General features: G+C 45.5%; 1 protein-coding gene across 5 annotated transcripts in view; it reads right to left on the reverse strand.

Moving 5' to 3' along the window:
- LOC106565622 (transcription factor SOX-13) overlaps positions 1 to 13,183 on the reverse strand; it is a 48,248-nt gene that overhangs the window by 6,147 nt on the left and 28,918 nt on the right. For 4 of the 5 annotated variants that reach the window (XM_082959279.1, XM_082959278.1, XM_082959280.1 and 1 more), the window contains 10 exons: positions 13,015 to 13,129; positions 12,552 to 12,638; positions 12,176 to 12,348; positions 11,995 to 12,063; positions 11,767 to 11,881; positions 7,353 to 7,426; positions 4,809 to 4,971; positions 3,138 to 3,256; positions 2,262 to 2,367; positions 1,814 to 1,984 (listed from right to left, as the gene is read on the reverse strand). In XM_082959279.1, the coding sequence (XP_082815405.1) occupies positions 1,814 to 1,984; positions 2,262 to 2,367; positions 3,138 to 3,256; positions 4,809 to 4,971; positions 7,353 to 7,426; positions 11,767 to 11,881; positions 11,995 to 12,063; positions 12,176 to 12,348; positions 12,552 to 12,638; positions 13,015 to 13,129 (1,192 nt within the window). The remainder of the gene's footprint in view (positions 1 to 1,813; positions 1,985 to 2,261; positions 2,368 to 3,137; positions 3,257 to 4,808; positions 4,972 to 7,352; positions 7,427 to 11,766; positions 11,882 to 11,994; positions 12,064 to 12,175; positions 12,349 to 12,551; positions 12,639 to 13,014; positions 13,130 to 13,183) is intronic. The other variant, XM_082959277.1, reaches the window with a different exon arrangement.

The following is a 13,183-nucleotide window of genomic DNA, read 5'->3' on the forward strand; positions in this document are numbered from 1 at the left end:
CAGCCGTCATACCGCTCAGGAAGGAGACGCGTTCTGTCTCCTAGAGATGAACGTACTTTGGTGCGAAAAGTGCAAATCAATCCCAGAACAACAACAAAGGACCTTGTGAAGATGCTGGAGGAAACAGGTACAAAAGTATCTATAGCCACAGTAAAACGAGCCCTATATCGACATAACCCGAAAGGCCACACAGCAAGGAAGAAGCCACTGCTCCAAAACCACCATAAAACCAGACTACGGTTTGCAACTGCACATGGGGACAAAGATCATACTTTTTGGAGAAATGTACTCTGGTCTGATGAAACAAAAATAGAATTGTTTGGCCATCATGACCATCGTTATGTTTGGAGGAAAAAGGGGAGGTTTGCAAGCCGAAGAACACCATCCCAACCGTGAGGCACGGGGGTGGCAGCATCATGTTGTGGGGGTGCTTTGCTGCAGGAGGGACTGCTGCACTTCACAAAATAGATGGTATCATGAGGAAGAAAAATTATGTGGATATATTGAAGCGACATCAGTCAGGAAGTTAAAGCTTGGCCGCAAATGGGTCTTCCAAATGGACATGGACCCCAAGCATACTTCCAAAGTTGTGACAAAAAGGCTTAAGGACAACAAAGTCAAGATATTGAGTGGCCATCACAAAGCCCTGACCTCAATCCTATAGAAAATATGTGGGCAGAACTGAAAAAGCGTGTGCGAGCAAGGAGGCCTACAAACCTGACTCGGTTTCACCAGCTCAGGAGGAATGGGCCAAAATTCACCCAACTTATTGTGGAAAGCTTGTGAAAGGCTACCTGAAACATTTCACCCAAGTTAAACAATTAAGGCAATGATACCAAATACTAATTGAGTGTATGTAAACTTCTGACCAACTGGGAATGTGATAAAATAAATAAAAGCTGAAATAAATCACTCTACTATTATTCTGACATTTCGCATTCTTAAAATAAAGTGGTGATTCTAACTGACCTAAAACAGGGAATTTTTACTAGGATTAAATGTCAGGAATTGTGAAAAACTGAGTTTAAATGCATTTGGCTAAGGTGTATGTAAACTTCTGACTTCAACCGTATCTACCTCCATCACTCCAGTATCCCTGCACATTGTAAATATAGTGTTGGATACCGACCCTGTATATAGCTTCTTACTTTCTCCTGTTCTTATTTCTAATTTTATTTCTCGTATGTTTTTGTTCTACCTTTGTTATTTTTAGTACTACATTGATATTTATTACAGTATTGTTGGGTTTAGAGGTAGCAAGAAAGGCATTTCACTGCACTTGTGCTCGTGACATTAAAACTTTAAACTAGTCGGACACAGACTTCCAGAGAAAGGAGTTAGCTGAACTACGTTCGATGGGGAGGGGAGGAGGGAGGGATAGCATGAGTGTCTCCAGTGCTCCACAATGGAATGGAATGTGAGTGTTTGGTCAGAGGAAAGGGGTGCGCGGCTGTATTTGTGTGTGTGTGGGGGGATTCCTGTCGCCGGGGGAAGCAGGTGGCAGATCGTGCCCTCGCATGTCCCCTCTGTGCCAGGACTACAGGAGGTGACACACCCGGAATAGACACACACACACAGAGTGTACACACAAACAATATTTATACAAAGACGATACACAAACACACATGTGCTCATTGACTGACAGCATGTGTGTGTTTTGCATGTCAATTCAATTTCATATGACTCTATTAATCCCAGAGGAGCAATTAGTGCCTGCTTTAAGTCCTGTGTGTGTGTGTGTGTGTGTGTGTGTGTGTGTGTGTGTGTGTGTGTGTGTGTGTGTGTGTGTGTGTGTGTGTGTGTCCAGGCTCACCCAGTATCTTGCTGATGGAGGAGTTGTGCATGTCAGGGAAGGCCTGTAGAATACGTCGCCTCTCGTCTTTGGCCCAGACCATGAAGGCGTTCATGGGCCTCTTGATGTGGACGGAGGAGGGGGGGCTGCGAACCTCTGTAAACAACCCCACACCAGGAGCAGACAGGGGGCCTGCAGGAGGGGACAGGGTGGGGGGGGGGGGGGGGGACAGTCAGTGGCCAACAACAAATCTACTTTCCTTCAAGTTCACTGGTAAAAGAACAGGAAAGATGAAAACAAATACTTGACAAGAAATCCTCCATGTTGCTTTCCCCTGCTCTGTGTGTTGTGTGTTCAGATCAGTGTAGATAAAGGAAAGGAGAACATTTAAGCTCTAGACTAACTACAATGCTTGCCCTCTACCATCTAAACCACATGTTATTTTTGATCAGGCAGTTTGAGGGCCTACCCTCAGAGTCACTGCTGTGGTGGTCATCGTTGGTTTGGCGGGTTTGTCTGTTCTCTCCCCGGTCTTGGTGTGGCAGCCTGTCGCTGCGACCAGACTCCTTATGCTCCTACACAGAGACAGATTTACACACACACACCTGACATACACAGGCCTACACCTTAACCCACATGGGTACACAAATGTGAATGTTGCGGCAGTAAAAACAGGTCTGAAGAGATCATTTATCATTATCTCTCTCTGTGTATGTGTGTGTTGAACAGCACTATTTCTGGCTGAGCAGGGAGAAGTTTCTCATGTCAGCCGGTGTTTCAAAGCATGGCTGGAAACGCAAAAGCAGGAAATAGAGGGATGTGGAGGAGAGAATTGTGTTTATAGACCTGAGGGAAGGAAGGAGAGGATGGCGGAGGGGTGAAAGACATAAGGACTCTCCTCTAGGATGGCACCAAATGCTCTACAACAATGACATTGTCACTGCTGAAGAAAGGACTCGTCTTGGAGATTTTGGTGCCATTGTGGAGTCCATGAAAAGTCTACATTTCAAACACACTTGGCCGAACACTATCTATGGCTCTGGAGAGAAAAGGAGGAGAGAGAGAAGGCAGAGAGGAGGGGAGCGGTTTGTTACAGTGGACAAAGGAGAAAGGTGAGTCATCACCAGTGTTTATAAGAACACTGTTGTGAGTTTACAGCAGCTGTTGTTCCTGCTTGAGGACATGGTGGAGACTTTCTCAGTGTGTGTAGCTGAGACATTCTCCAGTCTATAACAGCCACTGTGAGACCACGGATCCCTGTAACCCTAAACCTGGCCCTGAACCCACCCACAACCCTAAGCCCTGCGTGTGTGACAGGAGAGAGTGACTTTAGACAATGGCTTACCATCCTGGCAGTGCTGTCTCTCTCTCGCTCCCTCTCTCCTCCGCCCGGCCCATGACTCCACAGCAGCTGCTGGGCATCGTGGATGGCCTGGGTCACCACATCCCCCTCTCCCAGGAAACCTGTGTGTATGTATATATAAGAACGAGAGCGCGAAAGAACGAGAGAGAGAGAGAAAGAAAGGGAGAAAAAGAAAGAAAGAAAAAGAAAGAAAGAGGAGGGAAAAAAACAGGGAAAAATTGTCATTAGAAGCTCAAATGGGCAAGGCACTGACAAAGGGTTGCTAATGTCAATATAAAAGTGAGTCAAAGTATCAGAGTACAACCTATTGCATCTGAGAGGAAACGGGGATGGTAGCGCACAAGCCCTGAAGTCAAAGGAGGAACAGGTTCTCTCACCACACACACAGTCAGGGTGTTGACATGTCTGAAGCTGAGGAATGGCATGAGCGGAGGTAGGCGTGTGTGTGCGTATACATACAGGCAGTTAATTAGGTACACCCATCTAGTACCGGGTCGTAACCCCTCTTTGCCTCCAGAACAACCTGAATTATTCAGGGAATGGATTCTACAAGGTGTGACTTTCAAACATCGCTCAATTGGTGTCAAAAGACCTAAAGGGTGCCAAAAAAACATTCCCCACACCAATACACCACCAGCCTGTACCGTTGACACCAGGCAGGATGGGTCCATGGACTCATGCTGCTTACACCAAATCCAGACTGCCATCAGCATGACGCAACAGGAACCAGGATTCTTCGGACCAGGCGATGTTTTTCCACTCCTCTGTTGTCCAGTGTTGGTGATCGCCTGCCCACTGGAGCCGCTTCTTCTTGTTTTTAGCTGATAGGAGTGGAACCCGATGTGGTCATCTGCTGCAATAGCCCATCCGTGACAAGGACCGACAAGTTGTGCGTTCCGAGATGCCGTTCTGCACACCACTGTGGCATCCGGCATCCCGGAGTCGCCTCTTCACTGTTGACGTTGAGACTGGTGTTTTGCAAGTACTATTTAATGAAGTTGCCAGTTGAGGACTTGTGAGGCGTCTTTCTCAAACTCACTCCTCTTTCTATTCTGGTTAGAGCCCGTTTGCGCTGTTCTGTGAAGGGAGTACACAGCGTTGTACGAGATCTTCAGTTTCTTGGCAATTTCTCACATGGAATAGCCTTCATTTCTCAGAACAAGAATAGACTGACGAGTTTCAGAAGAAAGGTCCTGGTTTCTGGCCATTTGGAGCCTGTAATCGAACCCACAAATGCTGATGCTCCAGATACTCAACTAGTCTAAAGAAGGCCAGTTTTATTGCTTCTTTAATCAGAACAACAGTTTTCAGCTGTGCTAACATAATTGCAAAAGGGTTTTCTAATGATCAATTGGCCTTTTAAAATGATAAACTTGGATTAGCTAACACAACGTGCCATTGGAACACAGGAGTGATGGCTGCTGATAACAGGCCTCCATACGCCTATGTAGATATTCCTTTTTTTTTTTTTCTTAATACGCCGTTTCCAGCTACAATAGTCATTTACAACATTAACAATGTCTACACTGTATTTCTGATCAATTTGATGTTATTTTAAAAGGACAAAAAATGTGCTTCTTTCAAAAACAAGGACATTTCTAAGTGACCCCAAACTTCTGAATGTAGCGTGTGTGTGTGTATGTGTATACTGACCCAGGTTAAGTGCAGGTCGTGAAGGGCTGTCTCTATGGTTGTCCCTGGGTCTGTACCCACCCTGCAGAGTCAGCGAGCCCAGCTCAAAGGTCTGCGGGCTGGGGCTCTTCCCCATGTCCATCCCCTTGGGCTTGGAGGTCAGGTTCAGAGGCTGGCTGGCTTCCTAAGGGGATGAAAGACAAGAGAGTAGACAATTAGCGGTGTGTCAGCCCAACACAAAAGAAACACATTCAGAATACACTGCTTACTTCAGTCAATATAAAACACACACACACACACACACACACACACACACACACACAAACTTCAATTCTCATCAAAGTCAATATAACAAACACACCCATGTATGGGGTGGGTGTGTATGTTAGGGTTATGAATGACAGATTTGGTGTGTCACAGCTTTCCTTTCACACCACTGTAGTGTTTCTTTAGTCTAGCCTTTATTTTGTCTCTGTCCTGTCTTCCTTTTGTTTAGTGATTTACGTGATGCCCTTTTCCTCTTGTGCAACAGTGCAGACAGAGCATGACTGCATTGTGCACGCAAAGGCACACACAACACTGAACAGGGTGTGGTGTGTTTGTTCAGTTGTTCACTGTCCCAGATACCAGAAACATGCATTGTTAATTTGGAGTACATTGTTTTGACAGCATTTTCAAAGATCTCCCAGCCTGTATCTGTAGTATTAAGAGAGATTCCTAGGTACATACAGTACATACCTCAGGCCTATACCAAAAACATGACATGCTTATCAAAATACAAATATCCATGTACTATAGTGCTGTATTAGGCTTGTAACCTGTGTAATGTTTGAAGCTGTTATTTTCAGAGAGGTACAGTGCATTCGGAAGGAATTCAGACCCCTTCACTTTTTTCAAATGTTGTTACGTTACAGCCTTGTTCTAAAATTGAGGGGGGGAAAAAATCTGAAAGAATCTACAGACAATACCCCATAATGACAAACCGAAAACAGGTTTTTTGACATTTTTGCAAATGTGTTAAAAATAAAAACAAATACCTTATTTACATAAGTATTCAAACCCTTTTCTATGAGACTCAAAATTGAGTTCAGATTTCCATTGATCATCCTTGAAATGTTTCTACAACGTGATTGGAGTCCACCTGTGGTAAATTTAATTGACTGGACATGATTTGGCACACACCTGTCTATATAAAATGTCCCACAGTTGACAGTGCATGTCAGAGAAAAATCCAAGCTACGAGGTCGAAGGAATTGTCTGTAGAGCTCCGAGACAAGATTGTGTCGAGGCAAAGATCTGGCGAAGGGTGCCAAAAAACATGTCTGCAGCATTGAAGATCCCCAAGAACACAGTGGCCTCCAACATTCTTCAAAATGAAAGAAGTTTGGAACCACCAAGACTCCTCCTAGAGCTGGCCGCCCGGTCAAACTGAGCAATTCGGGGGAGAATGGCATTGGTCAGGGAGGTGACCAAAAACCTGATGGTCACTCTCACAGAGCTCCTTTGTGGAGATGGGAGAAACTTTGAGAAGGACAACCATCTCTGCAGCACTCCACCAATCAGTCCTTTATGGAGAGTGGCCAGACGGAAGCCACTCCTCAATAAAAGGCACATGACAGCCCTCGGAGATTGCCTAAAGACTCCCAGACCATGAGAAAAAAAGAATCTCAGGTCTGATGAAACCAAGATTGAACTCATTTGCCTGAATGCCAAGCCTGAATGAAACCTGTCACCATCCCTACAGTGAAGCATGGTGGTGGCAGCATCATGCTGTGGGGATGTTTTTCAGCGGCAGAGACTGGGAGACTAATCAGGATCAAGGGAAAGATGAACGGAGCAAAGTAAAGAGAGATCATTGACGAAAACCTACTCCAGAGCGCTCAGGACCTCAGACTGGGGTGAAGGTTCACCTTCCAACAGGACAACGACCCTAAGCACACAGCAAAGACAACATCAAAGTGGCTTCAGAACAAGTCTCTGAATGTCTTTGAGTGGCCCAGCCAGATCCCAGACTTGAACCCGATCGAACATCTTTGAAGAGACCTGAAAATAGCTGTGCAGCGACGCTCCCTATCCAACCTGACAGAGCTTGAGAGGATCTGCAGAGAAGAATGGGGGAAACTCCCCAAATACAGGTGTGCCAAGCTTGTAGCATCATACCCAAGAAGACTCAAGGCTCTAATCGCTGCCAAAGGTGCTTCAACAAAGTACTGAGTGAAGGGTCTGAATACTTATGTAAATGTGATATCCGTTTTTAATATTTATTACTTTTGCAAAAATAAAAAAAAGTTTTTCTTTGTCATTATGGGGTATTGTGTGTAGATTGATGAGGGGGAAAAAACAATTTAATCCATTTTAAAATAAGGCTGTAAAGTAACAAAATGTGGTAAAAGTCAAGGTTCTGAATACTTTCCGAATGCACTGTATAAAGCACAGAAAACATTAACCTGTCTTTATTGACACCATTTGGTTACGTTCCAATTCACCTTATTTTATTCCATCTGGAAAAGGTCTTACTATACAGTATAGTATAGTTTTAGTATTGTAATGGATGAAAAGCACTACCTGACGAAAGGTACCACTGGGCCTTTTCACAGGGGTGGAGTGAGAGTTCTGCAGCAGCTGCATGGGATAGTCCACTGCAAAATAAAAAGGGGGAGATGAAAGCTTCACAATCTCTGTCAGAAGGGAACAGAATCAATAACATCCAAACATTTAGACATTATCTGTACCATCATAATTTTGACTGCACCACAGATTGAAGTGTATGAGCAGGGAAAAAGGGGGTTTGACTGAGAAGGTTACTGACCACAACACAATCAGAAAGGGACTGCTGCTCCTTCTCTAGCAACTTATACAGTACATTGCAACAAGATAAACAAAACCGAGGCGCTAAATTGATCATTGTTTTGTTGTTTCAGATTGACATTTATGATACATTAAAAGTCTGCAGAGATCACTTGATGTCAGCATGTTACTTATTTGTTTTCATAGTGTATGAGAGGATTGAGTGTTTATAATGAACCACTGAGTAATCTAAACCATGTCATAGCCCACCAATGGGCCCCAATCCACCCTCCTTTTTGGGAAGCACTGCAGTGGGGCCTTGGAATTAATGGAGGGGATGGCTGCCGTTTTACGGGCTCCTAACCAATTGTGCTATTTTGTGTGTTTTCACATCGTTTGACACTTATTTTGTACATAATGTTGCTGCTAATGTCTCTTATGACTGAAATGAGCTTCGAGGATATCAGAACAGTGATTACTCACATCGAACTGGACGAAGATTTTTTCTTTAATGAGTCCGACGCAAAATATTTACTGCCTCTCCGAGACCAGGCCTAAATCGCCGTCATTCAAGTGAAGAAAAGACGTAAATACAGGGGGCGGAGATCGGGGTCCCTTGTAAGAATTCGTCGGTGAGTGGGTAACCCGCCTCCACCATCCATTCTATTGGCCAACGTGCAATCACTGGAGAATAAACTGGATGATCTCCGTTCGAGACTCTCTTACCAACGGGACATTAAAAACTGTAATATCTTATGCGTCACCGAGTCGTGGCTGAACGACGACACAGATAATATACAGTTGGCTGGGTTTTGTGCATTGGCAGGACAGAACAGCTATGTCTGGTAAGATGAGGGGTGGGGGTCTATTTGTCAATAACAGCTGGTGTGCAATGTCTAATATTAAGGAAGTCTCAAGGTATTGCTCGCCTGAGTACCTCATAATAAGCTGTAGACCACACTATCTACCAAGAGAGTTTATGTATATTTTTCGTAGCCGTCAATTTACCACCACTAACCGACGCTGGCACTAAGACCGCACTCAACGAGCTGTGTAAGGCCATAAGCAAACAAGAAAATGCTCATCCAGAAGCAGTGCTCCTAGTGGCCGGGGACTTTAATGCAGGAAAACTTAAATCAGTTTTACCTAATTTCTACCAGCATGTCACATGTGCAACCTGAGAAAAAAAAAAAATAATAATAATAACTCTAGACCACCTTTACAAAGCTCTCCCTCGCCCTCCATTTGGCAAATCTGACCATAATTATATCCTCCTGAATCCTGCTTACAAGCAAAAACTTAGGCAGGAAGTACCAGTGACTCGCTCAATACGGAAGTGGTCAGATGATGCGGATGCTACGCTACAGGACTGTTTTGCTAGCACAGACTGGAATATGTTCTGGGATTCATCCAAAGGCATTGAGGAGTATACCACCTCAGTCACCGGCTTCGTCAATAAGTGCATCGACGACGTTGTCCCCACAGTGACCATACATACATATCCCAACCAGAAGCCATGGATTACAGGCAACATCCACACCGAGCAAAAAAGCTAGAGCTGCCACTTTCAAGGAGCGGGACACTAATCCAGACGTTAAGAAATCCTGCTATGCCCTCAGACGAACCATAAACAGGCAAAGCGTCAATACCTGACTAAGATTGAATCCTACTAGACTGGCTCTGACACCCGTCAGATGTGGCAGGGCTTGCAAACTATTACGGACTACAAAGGGAAACCCAGCCATGAGCTGCCCAGTGACGCGAGCCTACCAGACAAGCTAAATGCCTTTTGTACTCACTTTGAGGCAAGCAACACTGAAGCATGCATGAGAGCACCAGTTATTCCGGACGACTGTGTGATCATGCTCTCCGTAGCCAATGTGAGCAAGACCTTTAAACAGGTCAACATTCACAAGGTCGCGGGGCCAGACGGATTAACAGGACGTTTACTCGGAGCATGCGTAGACCAACTGGCAAGTGTCTTCACTGCTGTTTTCAACCTCTCCCTGACCGAGTCTGTAATACCTACATGTTTCAAGCAGACCACCATGTGCCCAAGAAAGCGAAGGTAATCTGCCTAAATGACTACCGCCCCATAGCACTCACGTCGGTAGCCATGAAGTGCTTTGAAAGACTGGGCATGGCTCACATCAAAACCCATCATCCCGGAAACTCTAAACCCACTCCAATTCGCATACTGCCCCAACAGATCCACAGATGATGTGATCACTATTGCACTCCACACTGCCCTTTCCCACCTGGACAAAAGGAACACCTATGTGAGAATGCTGTTCATTGACTACAGCTCAGCGTTCAACACCATAGTGCCACAGAGCTCAACACTAAGCTAAGGACCCTGGGACTAAACACCTCCCTCTACACCTGGATCCTGGACTTCCTGACGGGCCGCCCCCAGGTGGCAAGGGTAGGTAACAACACATCTGCCATGCTGATCCTCAACATGGGGGCCCCTCAGGGGTGCGTGCTTAGTCCCCTCCTGTACTCCCTGTTCACCCACGACTGCGTTGCCATGCACGACTCCAACACCATCATTAAGTTTGCTGACGACACAACAGCGGTAGGCCTGATCACCGACAACGATGAGACAGCCTATAGGGAGGAGGTCAGATATCTGGCAGTGTGGTGTCAGGACAATAACCTCTCCATCAACGTGAGCAAGACAAAGGAGCTGATCGTGGACTACAGGAAAAGGAGTGCCGAACACGCCCCCATTCACATGCACGGGGCTGTAGTGAAGCGGGTTGAAAGTTTCAAGTTCCTTGGTGTGCACATCACCAACAAACTATCATGGGTCAAACACACCAAAATATTCGTGAAGAGGGCACAACAAAAACCTTTTCCCCCTCAGGAGACTGAAAAGATTTGGCATGGGTCCCCAGATGCTCAAAAAGTTCTACAGCTGCACCATCGAGAGCACTACAGAGGGTAGTGCGTACGTCCTGGATGGCGCACTGGGACCTCTATACCAGGCATTGTCAGAGGAAGGCCAAAACATTGGCACAGACTCTAGTCACCCAAGTCAGACTGTTCTCTCTGCTACCGCACGGTAAGCGGTACCGGAGCGCCAAGTCTCGGTCAAAAAGGCTCCTTAACAGCTTCTAACCCCAAGCCATAAGACTGCTGAACAATTAATCAAATGGACACCTGGACTATTTACATTGTTGTTTATTATCTATGCATAGTCACTTTACCCCTACCTACATGTACAAATTATCTCAACTAACCTGTACCCCCGCACACTGACTCTGTACCAGTACCCCCTGTATATAACCTCCTTACTGTTATTTTAATGTGTTTGTGTTTAGTACTTTAGTTTATTTAGTCAATATTTTAGTAAACTCTATTTCTTGAACTGCATTGTCAGTTAAGGGCTTGTAAGTAAGCATTTCACGGTAAGGTCTACTACACCTTTTGTATTCGGCGCTTGTGACAAATAAAATATTATTTGGCCTGTGGAATTCCAGGTAAAAAGACATATCTGCTTCAGTCTGTCCTAGCTTCACACCACCTGACCTCCAAGACAGTGAAAAACACTGCCTCACAGATCAATGAGGTTCACAACAACGATCTGCACCCCTCTTCACTGCATCCTCCCGGGCCTATGGAAAGCCAGCAAGAATTCAGGGGCAAATGTGTGTTTCTTACTGTGCATACTGAGAGGCTGCAAGGCTCCTAGAAATGCTCAGAGTTCAAGGGAGTCTTATAGAAACCTTTCTATGAGTGGAGCAGAGGTCTATATTATTCATCTCTCCATTTCTGCTGCAGTGATCTGTATTTATACCGCACTAGACCTTGAGTTGAAGTATACAGGTCCATTTACAGTATTATAAAGGTATTATTTATATTCTTTTTTATTTAACTAGGCAAGTCAGTTAAGAACAAATTGTTAATTAAAATGACAGCCTAGGAACAGTGCCTTGTTCAGGGGCAGAACGACAGATTTTTACTTTGTCAGCTCGGGGACTCGATCTAGCAACCTTTCGGTTACTGGCCCAATGCTCTAACCACTAGGTTACCTGCCGCCCCAAGGAAAGCTACAGAAAGCTTACAGAAAAACACACAGGAGATATTGCTGAAAGCACTGATCTGTCGGCATGGTGACAACATGGTAACTCACCTGGCTTGAAAAAAGGGATTGGCTAAGAGAGGTTGGTGAGCGGATGTGACTCACCTGGCTTGCAGGGGATTGGCTGCAGAGGCATGGTCATCTGGGTGTCGGCGGTGACAGGGAGTTGCTGGGTGTTGGGGTGGAAGGCTGGGATCATCACGTAGGGCATGTTCACCTGCTGAGACCAGGTCAGACAGAGGGCACAAGGTCAGTCCCACTCAGAGTTACCCCAAAGTTACTTCTAAATTCTGTTATGAAAATAGCATGTCATTTGTAGAGGTCTCGTCTCACCTGGATCTGCTGCTGAAGCAGGTTGATTTTGTGCTGCTGCTGGATCAACTGCTGCTGCTGTTTGGCAATCTGGAGTAAACCACATAAAGCTTAGTCCAGGTACACTCAGGTTATGTTCAATGTTATGGTTTGGGGGTCAGAGTGTGTGTGAGTTGTGCTAGGGGTTAGAGGTCAGGGTCACCTGTTCCTGCTGCTGTCTGGCCAGCTCCATCTGCTGCTGTTGTTTCTCCAGCAGCAAGGCGGCCATGTTCCTCTGCTCAGAGTGGGCTCCCAGCAGCTGCTCCCTCAGACCACTCAGCTGGTTGATCATCAACAACAACTGCAGCTCCTTCTCTGCCAGAGACTCTGGACTGCCTGGGAAGGAGGGAGGAGAGAGAACAAGAAAGAGAAGTACAAACATGATTATACATAGAGACACAATTAGATATAGGAAGCAGACAGGCAGGCAAGCAGAGACTGACAGACCGTTGGAGAGACAGGTAGGACAAAGCACTGATGGGTGCGACAGGGTCGAGAGGTAAAGGTCAAGGGTTAGGGGTAAAAGGGTAAAAGCTCACCTTTCAGGTGGTTGCCTCCCAGGGGGCTTTTGTCCAGAAATTTCTCCCTCCAGTCCACACTCAGAAGCTTCTCTATGGTGGGCATGACTACCAACAGGAAACAGGATAAAGATGTGTTACTTGTTGTTGTTCAGCCACCATATTGTATGAACAAATGGAATTAGATTGTGTGCGTGTATGAATCAATGCAGTAGTTCAAATTTCAAGGTCTGCTACTTTGTAAGGATTTCAATAGAAAGGTACTTTGTGTAACTTCTCTTAAAAAATAATGCAATTCAATGCAATTCTGTAGCCAGAAGGCAAACTCTTCTGGCCTTCTCAGAGTCTAAATGGGATGCATTGTAAAATAAAATAACTCAACACCTTCACATTCACCTCTATAAATGTACGGGAGAGATCTCTATAGAGCAAAGTGACGATCAGAAACAGATTAGACTGGGGAGCAGAGGAGGTGTAGGTTTACCTTCGCTGACAGTGGGGTGCATGTGTCCCTCTGGTCGGTGGTTGTACCCCCTGCTAACCCCCTTCATCCCAACAGGACTCTGTCTGAGAAGCTGTTCCTTACCAGGAGAGCCCTCCTACCAAGGACAGGGGAAAACATTGTTAGAATACAATCATATAGCTAATGAACT

Source organism: Salmo salar, chromosome 12 (assembly GCF_965601325.2).
Source record: "Salmo salar chromosome 12, fSalSal1, whole genome shotgun sequence".
Classification (NCBI taxonomy): Eukaryota; Metazoa; Chordata; class Actinopteri; order Salmoniformes; family Salmonidae; genus Salmo; species Salmo salar.